The sequence below is a fragment of the Mustela nigripes genome, chromosome 10 (assembly GCF_022355385.1).
Source record: "Mustela nigripes isolate SB6536 chromosome 10, MUSNIG.SB6536, whole genome shotgun sequence".
NCBI classification, from domain to species: Eukaryota; Metazoa; Chordata; class Mammalia; order Carnivora; family Mustelidae; genus Mustela; species Mustela nigripes.
This window is the reverse complement of record NC_081566.1, coordinates 16,029,258-16,044,457: the sequence shown is the minus strand read 5'-3', so window position 1 is coordinate 16,044,457 and position 15,200 is coordinate 16,029,258. Positions and strand designations below refer to the sequence as shown.

Here is a 15,200-nt window from a genome sequence, read left to right as displayed (position 1 = left end):
GCTATTAGGGAGTTGATTTGGGGGGCTGAAAAGCAGCACTCAGACTCAGAAGGAAAACCAAACATTTAAGGTATCCTAGATGTCAAGTAAAAAGTTTCAAGAAAGAAATGACTGATCATGTCTAATGCTGCAGGAAGATCAAGAGGCAACTGAGAATTGAACACTGGATTAGCAATGCAGAAGTCACTGATGACCCTAAAATTAGCAGTCCACAGAGAAGCTGTAACAAAGACCCAATAGAAAGGATTCAAGAGTGAAAGGGAGGAAAAACCTGGAAACAATGAGTATAAAGCAAATTTTGGAAGTTGTGCTGTAAACAGGAGAGAAATGCAATAACTAAAGAGAGCAGGGCCAAAACAGGGGTTCTTTTATGATGGCTGAGATAACAGCATGTTATCAAACAGTGTGTTGATGGGCATGACCTTGTAGAGAAGGAAAACTTGATGATGTAAAAGGAAATAAGGACAAAGCAATGTCCTTAAATACACAAGAGTAAATGGAATCTAAAACACAAGTAGATGGGTCAATCCTAGCCAAAAGAACAGAGAGAGTGCAATCACCATGAGAGAGAAGGTAGTCTTTTTTTTTTTTTTTTTTTAAAAAAAGCTGGTTCCACACCCAGCATGGAGCCCAAAGTGGGTCTCAAACACACGACTCGGAGCTCATGACCTGAGCCAGATCAAGAGTCGGACACTTAACTGGCTGAGCCACCCAAGCACCCGAGAAGGCAGTCTTAATAGACCTCTTGAAGAATTCCTTGATGTACGTCATTCTAGTAGTCTGTAAAGATACTGACCTAAGAACGTACACTGTTATTTTCCCTACCTTACAGATGAGAAAACAAAAGAGGAGGGGTTATGTAACACTGGTAATACTCGCAGGTAATAAGAGGCAGAGCTAGAATTTGACTCAAGTTGTAAGCTGATTCTAAAATATTTCCTCTTAACTATTATATTATACTCCCTTTCCACTTGAGGAAAAAAATTCTAAATACAGTGTCCCAATAATAACAGTAGGAAAACTGGACTGGACACTTAATACCACAAAACTTACTATTAAAATCTCTATGGGGGTTTAGTAGAAAAATCTCTGGCTTTAGAGTCAGACAGAGTTGGCTTTGAATCTTGGCTTCAATTTTCATCTCCCCTATACAACTTTGGGAAAATTACTCTGTGAGCTTCCATTTCCACAACTACAAAAAAAATACAAAAGTCTAAGAATGCAGCACCTCACCCCCAATTACACAAGTGTTCAATAACAAGTAACATTATTATATGACCTTCCTATTTCCCTCTTCCAGTCTTTCATAAGTACCTCCTATCTCCAATTCTGTAAATGTATTCCTTTCCTATAATGTTTTTCTTTCTGCATTTTGCCCTCATGTTCATATCATCTTTTCTGATGCCTGCCAAATTACTGACCATCTCAAAGATATCGGAGGTCTAGTAGAAATAAACTTCAACTAGACTCAGCTCTGTTTCCTTCAAGTCAGACAGGCCTGACTTTGAAAGTCCCTTCGGTTAAAAATAGCCTCATTTCTCTCTCATCAGACATGTATACTAATTTTAATCCTGGAGCAGAGCCTAGAGGCTAAGAGAGCCTTATGACTGAAACCACAACTACTTTAGTATACCATGCAGTTAAAAAAGGCAAATATCTTTAGTTTGGTGACAGTTTTATGTTTAAATATTTATACAGCATACATGATAAAATATGCAAAATCTAAGAAAGCTCTACTCTCACCTGCAAAGTGAAGTGCTAAGTCTCGATACAGTTCTCTACTCATGTTTTGAAATTCGGCCTCCTGCCACACTTTCCCATCAGGTGTTCGTATCTTGGTCTCTGAAGGATTGAAGCCTAATTTATACCAACAACACAAAACATTCATTATCAAAACTGCTTTATAAGTTGTTTTACTTTTTAAAATGAGATGTAATTAACACACTATAAAAATCACTCTTTTAAAACATACAGTTCAATGGCTTTTAGTACATTCATAAAATTATGGACCTGCCCCCGCTATCTAATTTCCTGCACCGATTAGTAGCCACTCCTTCATGCCTCTCTCCCCTGGCAACCACTAACCTACCTTCATGGATTTACCTATTCTGGACATGTCATACAAACAGAGTCATACAATGTGGCCTTCTGTGTCTGCCTTCTTTCACTTAACATAATGTCTTCATTGACTGTGTAACATGTATCAGAGTTTTATTCCTTTTTATTACTCAGTGATATTCCATTGTATAATATACAAATGCTGTTTATCCACTTACCAGCTGATGGACCCTCTAACTGCTTCTACTTTTTGGCTAATATTAACAATATTGCTATAAACATTCATGGACAAGTTTTCCAGTGGACATATGTTTTCAACCCTCTTGGATACAATACCTAGGAGTGGAATTGCTGGGTCATATGGTAACTCCATGTTTAACTTTTTGAGGACTGTCAAACCATTTTCTATAGGGGCTGCACCATTTGACATTCTCATCAGCAATGTACAAGTGTTCCAATTTCTCTAAATCCTCACCAACATTTGTTATTGTCTCTTGTTTTTATAAGAGGATCCTAGTGGTTGTAAGTGGTATCTCACTGTGGTTTTGATTTGTGTTTCCCTAATAACAAATGGTATTGGGCAGCTACACAAGCTTTTTAAAGGATTCATAATTAGCTGCCACATAATGTACTGAAAAATACTGTTTGGAAAAAGCAAGCTTCAGTGAGATGAAGCAATATACATTTGTTCAAAAAGATTAGAAATGGAGAAGCAATAAATTAAACGATAAGTGAATGCCATTCATAAATTATGGACTTCAGAGAAAGAACTACTCTTCTCAGGACTAAGAAAGAGATAACACTAATTCTTCTTTCTTTGAAGATAGGCATTAATTGTTACTATCTGTCTGATTTTGCCTGTGGTTGAACAATCAGACAAGCTGCTATCTACACAAGCAAAACACACCCAAAGTATGGAAAACAGGGCTTGAACACATTTGTTCAATTTCTCAACAAACATTACACATGTGCTATTTCCTAGGGTTTAATATTCTGATTTCCTACTTTGAATTTATCTCTGCTCTTTAAGAAATACACTAAACTTGGAATGTTATTTTACAAAATAATAAAATAATGAATATGGATAACAATAGTAGTATTTATGTTTTCAGATGGGCTTAACTTACCAAGGAATTGGCAGCTAATAAATAGTTGTAAAATTAAATCAATATAAATAACTAAACTGAGTTCAGAAATTGGTAAAAGCACTCTAAAAGTGTTAAATAAAATGTACTAAATTGATTGCATGTCTAATAGAAAGTCATCTATTCAGCTTTTAGGCACAATAGCATAAGCTTAATTTCACCTGATATTTGTGGCAAGGGGCACATGATCATGCCTATACAAGGAAAAACTTTAAAAAAATGTAGTTTCCAGTCTGTTGCAAGTGACAGTCTGTAATAAGAAAATACGGCAATCCCACGCCAATCTCTCTCTCAACTTTTCATCACTATTACCCCCAACTCATGTCTCTACATTCAACTCTTTTTTTCTTCTCTTAAGAAAACATTTATCTCTACGGGAGACTTTCTTTGTATTTGCATCTTTACTTATAAATTAACTTGAAGAAGCTTTCAATATCTACAGTAGTTTCTTATTCTGTAGTCTCCCCCCTTTACACTTTCCACAGTCTCCGTTACCCACTGTTACCCATGGTGCAGGATCAGGTGATCCTCGCATTGTCAGAAGGCCAAGAGTAGTAGCCTAATGCTACGTCACAGCGCCCATGTCACACACTTCATCTCCTCACACAGGCCTGCTGTAACCTCACAGCATCACAAGAAGGGACAGGACAGTATACAACTTTTATGACAGTGTATTGTTATAATTGTTCTATTTTATGATTAGTTATTGTTGTTAATATATTACTGTATCTAATTGCTAAACTGAACTTTATCATAGGCATGTATGTATAGGAAAAAAGTAGTATTTATACATTTCAGTACTGTCTGATTTCAGGCATCCACTGAAGTTCTTGAAATGTACCCCCCAAGAATGGGAGGGGGCTACTATATTTCCATTCTTCGTCCTCTTTTTTTCTTACTAGCTGAATTTACTGAATAGAATAAAAGAGTTACTATGCATTTATGTTCAAGACACTATACTAGGCTCTGAAATAAAATAAGGATGACCAATATAAGGTCTTAAACTTCATGGACATTCAGAGCAGGAAGAAAAATGTATGCAAAAAACTTAAGATTATTTTAAAAAATCATATTAATCAAGTTTTAAATCAAGTTTTAAAATCAAGTTTTAAAGCAGAATCGTAGAACACTTTCTATGTCTTTAAAGAAAGAAAAAACATACATGAAAAACCAAGGTTTAGAACAGGCTTAGTATACTAACAATGGTATTAAAAAAAAAAGAAAGAAAGAAAATAAACACAGAAACACACACACACACACACTGTGTATGCAAAAATTATCTCTGGAAGGATATATAAATTGTTAACACAAGTAATCTCCAGAAAGGAAACAAAGTAGTTGGAGCACAAGAGCTTTTCAAGGTACACCCTTTTGAGTTATGAACCAAGTGAATTTATTATGCATTTGAACAAATGACATTGAAATGTCATTTAGAATACAGCATATTAAGATCCTTTTAGTTTACACTGCCAAAAAGTTAACAAAAAATAATTTTTCATTTCATTCACAGCAATAAATCCGTTGCTCAGAACACTGGAAACTATGTTGTTACAATTTCTTAAATGTATGCTACATTTCATAAATTAGCCCCCCAAAAATTCTATTTGTAAAATATATTAATACAAAAACTAACAGGTTAAAAAATTAGTAAGTCGGGGCGCCTGGGTGGCTCAGAGGGTTAAGCCTCTGCCTTCGGCTCAGGTCATGATCTCAGGCTCTTGGGATCGAGCCCCACATCGGGCTCTCTGCTCAGCAGGGAACCTGCTTCCTTCTCCTCTCTCTGCCTGCCTCTCTGACTACTTGTGATCTCTGTCTATCAAATAAATAAATAAAATCTTAAACAAAAAAAAATTAGTAAGTCAAAGGCATATGAGCAATCCAGTTACCAACTCAAAGGAAATTAAGATTTTAAGATTTTTCACTCCAGTTCTTAGGGTTGTGTTTTGTTTTGTTCTATTTTTCATTTTTACAAATTACTAAATAAAATATGGATTTAAGTTGACCATCTTAACTTTCCCAAAGTGGAATAACTTTTGGAATTTCAGAACTTTGATTTCTAGAATAAACACACCTTACCTGTACAATCTTCATTTAATGGATCTGACATTAGTATAGCAAAAGTTCTGGATAATCACTAGCTCAGAACCAATAAAAACATTTTGACCCCACCATTAGCTATTTGCTCTGATAACAGAGGACAACTACTACATGGTACACGAATGACTAGAAGGATATGAAATAATTTAATTAATAAAACATTAGATCAATCCTGGATAACAGAGCAAGTTTTCAGTATTCTAAAAGTAACTGCTCACAATTTTATCACAAATTAGCAAGAATAAAATGCAAATTACCCATCTTTCACCTAATTCACATTGAATATCACTAGCAAAACATGATAAACAACATAAAATAAACAGGTAATTGCTCTAACTGCACTTATAAAATTTCTTCCGGAGAAAAAGACTAAAACATCGTAGGACTATAAAGAACTGCCAAGCTGGTCAGAGAAAAGCTAGACTTGGTAGAAAAATACAAAACAAAATTAACTATAGCAAAAACTGTCCTAGTGTTAACAACTTAAAATTAACAGGAAAAAATGAATCTTGACAATATTTTTGTCTTTATACACTTATCTAGAAGAACTGAACTTTGAAAAGTATCCACAAAAGAAAGGCTAATATAGCACAAGTCTTAATGACAAAAGTCTAACAGAGACTAATCTGGTCAATTAATCAACTCCTTATATTAAAAGCTTTACATGAACAACCCTGAAAATAATTTCAGAAACATAAAAATTCAAACTCCTTAAAACCACCATATATAAAAACTTCAGTTGCCTACAAATCAGAAATTCTTTTGGAAAAACATTTTCTCAATGTAAATCTATCTATATTGGCATAAATCTGACTTACTTTTAAAATAGTTTTTAGGTATAAATCTGATCTAAATATTTCTCAAACATGGGTGGAAAAGTTATGGTCAAACTCAAAGCTTAAAGCAACAATAGGATCAAAATATCAGTGCCAAAATATTCTGTAACCAAATATAACTGGAATTGAGTAAATTACCTTTTAAAGATTTACTTTTGAAGGAATTCCTAACAGCAATCCAAATATAATGGCAGAATAAGAGTAATATACTTCCAGTTCTCTGAAAATGGTACTAATTCTTATTTTCTCTTTTGTTCAACTTATTAACTGTTCAGATCGGGGTTCTTAACCTGTAAGAATCTCCTGAGGGCCTAGTTAAAAGTTCCAGTTCTGAACTCTATACCCAGAAATTCTGATTCAGGTCCAGTGTAGCATCCAGGAATCTGCATTTTCAACCTGTACCTTGAACAAATTCTTCAGCATTTGATTTGAGAATCACACATTGTTCTAAAGACAACCCTCTCTACTCAAATATATCCTAGGGAGAAAGGGAGACAAGAAGGCAAGAAGACAGAAAGACACAAAGACTGATTACAAACCTTTGTATGTTGGAGCAGGTGGTGCTGTTGCCACTTTCCTGACTTTTGCTGTCACTGAGTTATCAACATTAACAACCATTACTGGATGGTCAACATGACCCAGATTCTGGCCACGGCCATTTGTTTCTTCTGAGTGTTCCCACTGTTTTCTAATTCGCTCCTTGAGTTTTTCCAATTTGACATCATGTTGTCGCTGCTTTAGGATATCTAACCTTTGGGAATTAGTAGTACTAGTAGAGGACGGAGAAGAGTCAGTTATCCGTAACACTTTTGGATCAACATCATGGCCCATGTTACCTATAGAAGCTTTCTCATTTCCTTTTGTTCTAGTAAGATTTTCTTCCTCAGTTCTCACAGGAGCTGCCATCTTAATCAAACATTCAGAATTTTGCAGTGCATCAACTGCTGGTCGATCATTTAAAAACCTAACCACTGTATCATTGATGACAGATGACTCGGAGCTCTCAAAATCACAGCAATGTATATTCCGCTCTTCTCGATTGCATACCAGCCGATTCCTGTTCTCAGGCTTTTCTTCATTAACATCCACACAATATACATGCTTTGACTCCAGAAGGCTAGGATTTATACTGGAAGTTGTACCATGGATTTCCCTATTATTAAAAAATAATCAGTTTTGAATAAAGATTTCAAAAACCAAACTGCACCAGTCATACAAACTGAAGGGAGAACTCTAACCTAATATTAGAGATCCCAAAAAAGCTTTGGAATTCCAGTAGGTTCAATAACAAAATAATCATTACTAATATTAAGACTCAATGTTTAATGCCCCTCTATCAAGTTAGATGGCAAATAACCTAAATCATTAATTTCCATATTATAAACTAAGAAATACCCAAAAGATGTATGGAGAGATTTCCTTAAGAAATCCCAGAAAAGGGGCACCTAGGTGGCTCAGTGGGTTGAAGCCTCTTCCTTTGGCTCGGGTCCTGATTCCAGGGATCTGGGATCGAGCCCCGCATCTGGCTCTCAGCTCAGCGGGGAGCCTGCTTCCCCCTCTCTCTCTGCCTACCTCTCTGCCTACTTGTGATCTCTGTCTTTCAAATAAATAAATAAATAAGTTCTTTTAAGAAAAAGAAAAAAGAAATCCCAGAACATAGGATTACAGGGGCACCTGGGTGGCTCAGTGAGCTAAAGCCTCTGCCTTCAGCTCAGGTCATGATCTCAGGGTCCTGGGACATAGCCCCGCATTGAGCTCCCTGCTCAGCAGGGAGCCTGCTTCTCCCTGTTCCACTCCCCCTGCTTTTCTCTCTCTCTCTAAAATAAATCAATAAAGTCTTCAAAAAAATAAAAAAAAATAAGTTAAATATGTGTGGCTCACATTAACAATTCTATTATATACCACTGATCTAGATGTTTCATGTAAAAGCATAAAATTCTAAATACCACAATAATTCTTAAAGCCATAATTCTGTTATAGTTTAATATGATAATTATATCTATTGTGAATCTGTGAGTATGTGCATTTTTTAAGGAGAGAGTCTACAGTTTTCATCAAATTCTCATTGGAATCCATGACCCAAAAACCATTAGACCCTGATCTGAATGGTTGATTATTAAACAAGATAGGGGCTGAGAACTGACTCCTATAACTTCCACTAGAGATCAAGACTAAATTCAGTTATTTGCACTACCTTTACCAGACCATAATAATTCATAGTTAGAATGATTAAGGTATAAAATTAGCACATGTAAAGAAAAAAATAAAGCACAAAAAGGTAGTTTACATATCATGTCACAATCTTAAAAAGGGAAGGAGAATTGATCCTGAACCATCAAGAAAAAAGTAATTCCACAGTTTCTCATTAACTCATTCATTAAATATTTACTGAATCCATATAAGAGTGTTTATTACACAATTCTTTCAACTTTTCTCTAAGTCTGAAAATTTTCATAATAAGTATTAGGAAAAATAATTATGGAATACTTAATAAAAGACAGGCATTAAGCTAATGTTTTAAGATTAAGACAGATTTACAGCTTTACATAAGCTAATATAATGGAATCAAAATATAATGCAGCATGAAAATGCTTTAACAGAGGAAGTTATATAGTATTACAAGAGCATACAGGAAGGATTAAATAGGCTGTGGGAATGGAACAGGATAAAAACAAATCCAGCAATGCTTCATACAGGTGCTAACAATGAGTTTGAAGTAATAGAGTCAGCCAGATGAAGGATGTGCCCTTCACAGCTATCCTATAGGTATTTCTTTAAATCCTAAAAGATATATAGTTTACAAAATTTTAAATATCAAGTAGTATCCTTTACAAGAAGAATACCAGAATATGAACCAAGAGTAATTTATAGTTTCAATTCTGATGGTGATTATGTTTCTAGGCAAGTTGCTTAATATTTGTGTGGTTAAAGACTTCTAAACTCTGATTATTTTTCACATTTTTTTCTTTCTCCTTTTACTAAACTATAAACTTTTACCCAGATTAATTCCCTGGCCTTCTCTCTGTATCTTCACCATTTTTATCGCTTCAACACCAGTAAAAGTTTTCCAAAACTCCCAAATTCCCAGCCCTGACTTTTCCACACACATTCCTGCTCAAATTTTCAAATGCCTCCTGAATATTTTCACCTAAATATTTCAAAACTATATCATATCAAATACTGATATTATGAACTCGTGATTTACCTCCATCTCCCAAATTCTTTATCTCCAATTTAGAGTACAAATATATACCCAGTAGTATCTAGCACCATCATGATACTCGACTTACTTACTGACATTTTATAACACTAAAAATGTTAATAAATGAAGCAAAGAAATATAAGGTCCAGTGTTTATTACTTAATATTATTTGCTACACTGAGAGCATTACCACATATTTTATAACATTAGTAAAATGCTCCTCAAATATAAAGTTCTATCATTTTATCTACTGAAAATTCTAAATCATCAGCTAACAAAAATACACATCATTTGATAGTATCCATACTATCAAAATCCATACATCAATCCTGAACATCTGACAATAAGTTGCTGAGAGGAGCCACAAACAACAAAGTGAAACAATAAAACTCACATTCTCACTAGGAAAGAAATTTTAGGTAACTGATTAATGCTACCAAAACAAAAACAAAAAAAAAGAAGAAGAAAACTGAGCTATAAAAAGTCCATATGCACAACACCTAATCTGAGAAATTAAGAAAAAAAAAAAAATCTGTACTTCCAGAGACTGAATAATCTGTCTACAGGGAACATATATATTACAATGGTAGTAGCCTGAGCCACTACTTCTTCCCCCACAAATAGTCAATCTGTGAAAGAGTAGAAAGTTAGTATTTCAGAATATAAAACATTTTTGTTTTATCTTTTTGGAAAATGAAAAAGGTAGTAATGTTAGAGCCAGAGTGCTATGAAAAACTCAGAAAATAAACCATAATCCTTTTGTAAATATTACAGGCTAATCCTATTTAATAATTTGTTTTTAATCACTAACCTGTAAGAAACCAAAGGTTCACGAAACTCCACACGGTTATTTTTCTTTACGTTACTCTCCAAGGTGGTAACTCTGAGAGGACTCCGAGATTTCTCTTTTCGTGATTTAGAAGATTTAGAAGTTGGAGCATTAGCCCAAGAATCATCCAGGTATCTACCATCTGAAGAAAAAGAAAATGTGTAAGAACATACTACTGCCTCTGAATTTGACTAGTATTTGTGAAAATAACAGGTATCTATCATTTCTGGCATCTCTAGTTGGATATTCTGTAAGTAGATAGGAAACATTCAGGTTAAATTATTTACTCAATCTATAAAGAAAAAACTATTCTGAACAAACAATGAAAAACTCCACATACAAAATTATTTTTTGTTAAAGGCTGACACTCACTTAAAAAAAAGAATTATCAAGTAAAACCCACCAGATTCACAGGTTAAAAAAAAAATTAGTTTTACTTTAGTACTAACCTCTAGGTTTTAGACCACTAATTAAGGAACTACAAAATTACATACATGACAGGTAATCAAAGAAAGTATTTGCATTTTGTCAATTTATGACAGTATCTGTTAAATACTCCAATTATGATTTAAAACTCCCTAAAATATGTAAAATTCACGAAGTCAACAATCTCAAGGTTGACAGATCTGTGAATTTAAAGAAAGACATATATAATTTCAAACACTTAAAATCAAATTCTCATCACTAAAAACCAATGAAAAGTCACTGTCAAAGGTGTAGTAATGATAAAGTCCCTGTTGAAAATATGGTGAAGGGGCACCTGGTAGGCTCAGTCGTTGAGAGTGTGCCTTCAGCTCAGGTCATGACCCCACAGTCCTGGGACCGAGCCCCATATCGGGCTCCCTGCTCAGCGGGAAGCCTGCCTCTCCCTCTCTCACTGCCCCCCTTTGCCCCATTTGTGTTCCCTCTCTCACTGTCTCGCTCTTAGTCAAATAAATAAAATCTTAAAAAAAAAAAAAAAAAAGGAAGTAAGAAAGAAAGAAAAGATGGTGAAAACATGGGGCACTTGGGTGGTTCAGTCGGATAAGCATCCGAGTCTCGATTTCAGCTCAGGTCACGATCTCAGGGTTATGAGATCAAGGCCCATAATGGGCTCCATGCTTGAGATTCTCTCCCTCTGCCTCTGCCCCTCCCCCTGCTCATTCTCACGCTCTGAATAAACTTAAAAATCTTAAAAAAAGAAAGACGTGAAAACATCATCTACAGTCACTGAACATGAGGTTGCTTCATGACTACTCAGTACCAAAGACAAAAAAACTAAATGTTGATGAGATATCATCTCTGATTAAAGAGCTAGCAAATATGAGGGACTGTAAAAAGAAATTAAATTGAAACAAAATTAACATCTATATTTGTATCTTTGCAAGTAACTTTATACATACCTTTTCTACTTATTTTTCGGGTAGCACTTGCAGATTTCTTGGTATCCATGACAGAATCAAACACAGCTGTACTTGTAGGGGTTACTTCTAATTTGTTTTCAATGTGTCTCAGCTAAAGTTTAAACATCATCACAATAAAGAGGTTAATTCTGTAAATAAACCAGCTACCATTTATTTACATAGTTAATTTTTTATTTTTTACTTTTTTAAATGTAAACTCTATGCCCAATGTGGAGCTTGAACTCATGACCCTGAGATCAAGAGTTGCATGTTCTACTGACTGTGTCAGCCAGGCGCCCCAATTTACAGTTATTTAAATTCTATTGTCCAGTACTTTTCTCCAAAGTCAAAACAACTCAGGAATGCCTTTTTTCAATATTAATTTTTTTCATTACTTGCTACTTCACCTATAGTAAGAAGTGGTACAATACTGCCCAGATTTGGACAAGAAAATCAAAAAGATTCTGAAGAGTATTGAAAAGTTTCTATTTGTCTTTTTGACCTTTTTTTTTATTGCTGGGGTTTTTTTTTAAGCAAGCAGTACATTTTCTGACATTATAGGTCATATATCATTATGCTATATATCCTGTGCATTTTGCACACAAAAATTAGATAAGAATAATTCAGATGGATTAAAATTTACAACTGTTCGAACAGCTTATGTTATAGGCATAACAGTCTTATGCCTGTAAGTTTCACAATAAAGATAAAATTCGTAAGATAGAAAACTCAGGTTTCCATACACTTTATCATGTAAGTCAATTTAGGGTAAATCCACCAATGTTCTTACATTATTTAATAAAGCATTTTTCCCTAATTATATGCTTATAAAACTTGGAAAACAGAAAAGGCATAAAAAATAAAATTAAAATCATCAAAATCCCACCACATAGAGATAAACACTTTGTATAAAATTCTAATTTATCTTCTCTCAGATTTTTGTGGTACAATGTACTCAAAAAATGAAATAAATCTTCATAATCTGTATCAGGATTTTTCTCCCATTTATATTATAAGCCCCATTATCATCCTTAAAAATAATTTCTAAAAACACAATAGTTTTAGAAAATGAAAATTAACAATTCAGCTCCAAATTAGGTTAACTCTAAATTAAGCTGGGGATAAAAATTATTTCTACATTGTAGATACATAATGCTCATGTAGAAGAGAGAGAGAATATATATAATGTGCATTTGACCCTACATTATGACCAAATCTAGGTTATAGTACCTTTTCCAGATCCATTTTCATACCAGTTCAAAAGATTAGGAAGCAGAAAATACCATATTCATAACGTAAAGAAATAGTGACTCAAAGTCAGGTAGGAAAAAAAGAAAACAAGCAAGGAGATATTAGGAGAGTAATTTTTTTAGAGAGCAAATGAAAACGAAAAGAAAAAGGAAAGAATCTCCCCTCAAAGAGACTATGTATCACTTGCCAAATTTGGATTCCTAAACTCCAGACAAGACTGGACAGAACACAAATGACAACAGGTTGCCTATAGTCATTCTTCAGCTGTATTGAGAGAAAGCAGTCTGTCATTGCCACAAAAGAGGTCACTCCTAGTCCATTAAAGAAGCTGTTCCTTTCATTTCCTCTCTGACCCTGAGCTTTCTACACAGACATAACCCCACATTCCCAAATTCATTTTGTTTTAAATCTTCAATTCAATAAGCCAAATGAACAAATTTATTAAAGGAAAATAAATAGTACAAATCAAAAGTAGTGTCTTGATTATCCCTGTCCTATTTAATAGTCATCCTTAATGTTCATTTTGTAATAAACGGTACTTAACTTCTTACTAAATTCTTTATTTTCCTATGAAAAAGTACTATAGAAAAAAACTTAATCTATTCAATTTTAACAGGAAATCAATTTTAAACCAGAAAGAAATAAATGGAAACTCTAACTACTTACAGCAGCCTTAGTCTGAGAAAGTGCATCCCACGATGTGGTTATATCTGCTGGGAAACATTGATATTTACTGAATCAGAATCTCTAAAAGTAGTCCTCAAAATCTGCATTTCAGTAAGCTCCTAAATGCACTCAAAATTATGAGAACCATTTTATTAGGCAGAACTATTTCTCAGCAAATGCTTTATTATACTGAACCAAAACATGGTACTTGGGGCGCCTGGGTGGCTCAGTGGGTTGGGCCTCCGCCTTCGGCTCAGGTCATGATTTCAGGGTCCTAGGATCGAGCCCCGCATCGGGCTCTTTGCTCAGTGGGGAGCCTACTTCCCCTTTTCTCTCTGCCTGCCTCTCTGCCTACTTGTGATCTCTCTCTGTGTCAAATAAACAAATAATACCTTAAAAAAAATGGTACTTTTCCCATTCTATAAAGCCAAGCTTCCTAGTATATGGTTTAGAGTTGTATTAGACACTGATCCTATTAATTCTTAGGATGACATCCCCATTCACAGCCGCATCAGACAACTCCAACAACAGACAGTATCCTCAATTTACTCCAGTGACCTAAACACGAAATTTTGTATTGTAGTGTATTTCACAGTCATGATGTTTAAAAGATTAAAAACTACTCCAGACCTCAATCTACCAGTAGAAACAAAGGTAAAATCGAGTCTTTCAGATAAGAGCCCTTCAAATAGTACAAGGCCACCTAGTTCCCTTAAATCATCTTTCTCTAGGATAAACAATTTCATTCCCTCCAAATATTCCTCATGTGACATGATTTCCAGATCCCTCATAAACCCAATAATCTTCCTCCAGATATACTCTAGTTTGTCAATGCATCTCAAAATATATCATGTCCTAATTAAAGTAACCCTTGATGTATCATTAAAAAAAAAAAAAAACAGTTCAATTAGACTTTGCCTTTTCTTATCTGTGATTTTTCTTCTCTTATCTTTATAGTCTAAAACTGTATTAGAAGCTATATTACATTTGTTGACATTAATCAGAATTTCCAAGAAGCTGTGTAAAACTAATTCTATATATACTGATTCTTTTTAATGTCTCCCTTTATAAGTTTGCCACAGGACACCTCTGAAGATGAGGTACTTTGCATATTTAAAGCCAACTGAACCTAAAAAATTATCCACTTTATAAAGCAAAGGCAGGCATTAAGTTCTAAAGTTTAAAGAAAATAAATCATACCTTGAACAGTATCCTTGCTTTGAGAGTCCTTGGATTTGGTAAAGGCACCTCTTTTGATTTGCTGCTCCTCATCCTGCCAATTTACCTACAATCATATCATCAGCATTCATTAAACATCAATATTAGGATATTAGTAAAGAAAATACTCTCATTTATCTTAACTTTCATGAAAGTCAGAAAAAGATTTATCTAAATTATTGTCAACTCTACAAGTTATCTTTATGCCTTCCAGAGTTCCTTATAATCTACTAACTTTATTTTTCCTTGGAAAACTAAATCATTAAGAAGTCTATCATGACCTCACAAAACAAACTGAGGGTTGCTGGGGGGAGGGGGTTTGGGAGAAGGGGGTGGGATTATGGACATTGGGGAGGGTATGTGCTTTGGTGAGTGCTGTGAAGTGTGTAAACCTGGTGATTCACAGACCTGTACCCCTGGGGATAAAAATATATGTTTATAAAAAATAAAAAATTTAAAATAAATAAATAAATAAAAATTTTAAAAAAAAAAAAAAGAAGAAGAAGAAGTCTATCA

General features: G+C 34.3%; 1 protein-coding gene across 1 annotated transcript in view; it reads right to left on the bottom strand.

Moving 5' to 3' along the window:
• Nucleotides 1–14,738, bottom strand: part of CEP350 (centrosomal protein 350) — a 132,430-nt gene extending 117,692 nt beyond the window's left edge. The window contains 7 exon segments of the mRNA XM_059412706.1: nucleotides 1,744–1,857; nucleotides 6,676–7,289; nucleotides 10,150–10,309; nucleotides 11,550–11,661; nucleotides 13,467–13,513; nucleotides 14,667–14,693; nucleotides 14,696–14,738. Of these exon segments, the coding sequence (XP_059268689.1) occupies nucleotides 1,744–1,857; nucleotides 6,676–7,289; nucleotides 10,150–10,309; nucleotides 11,550–11,661; nucleotides 13,467–13,513; nucleotides 14,667–14,693; nucleotides 14,696–14,738 (1,117 nt within the window).
• Nucleotides 14,739–15,200: the final 462 nt, after the last annotated feature.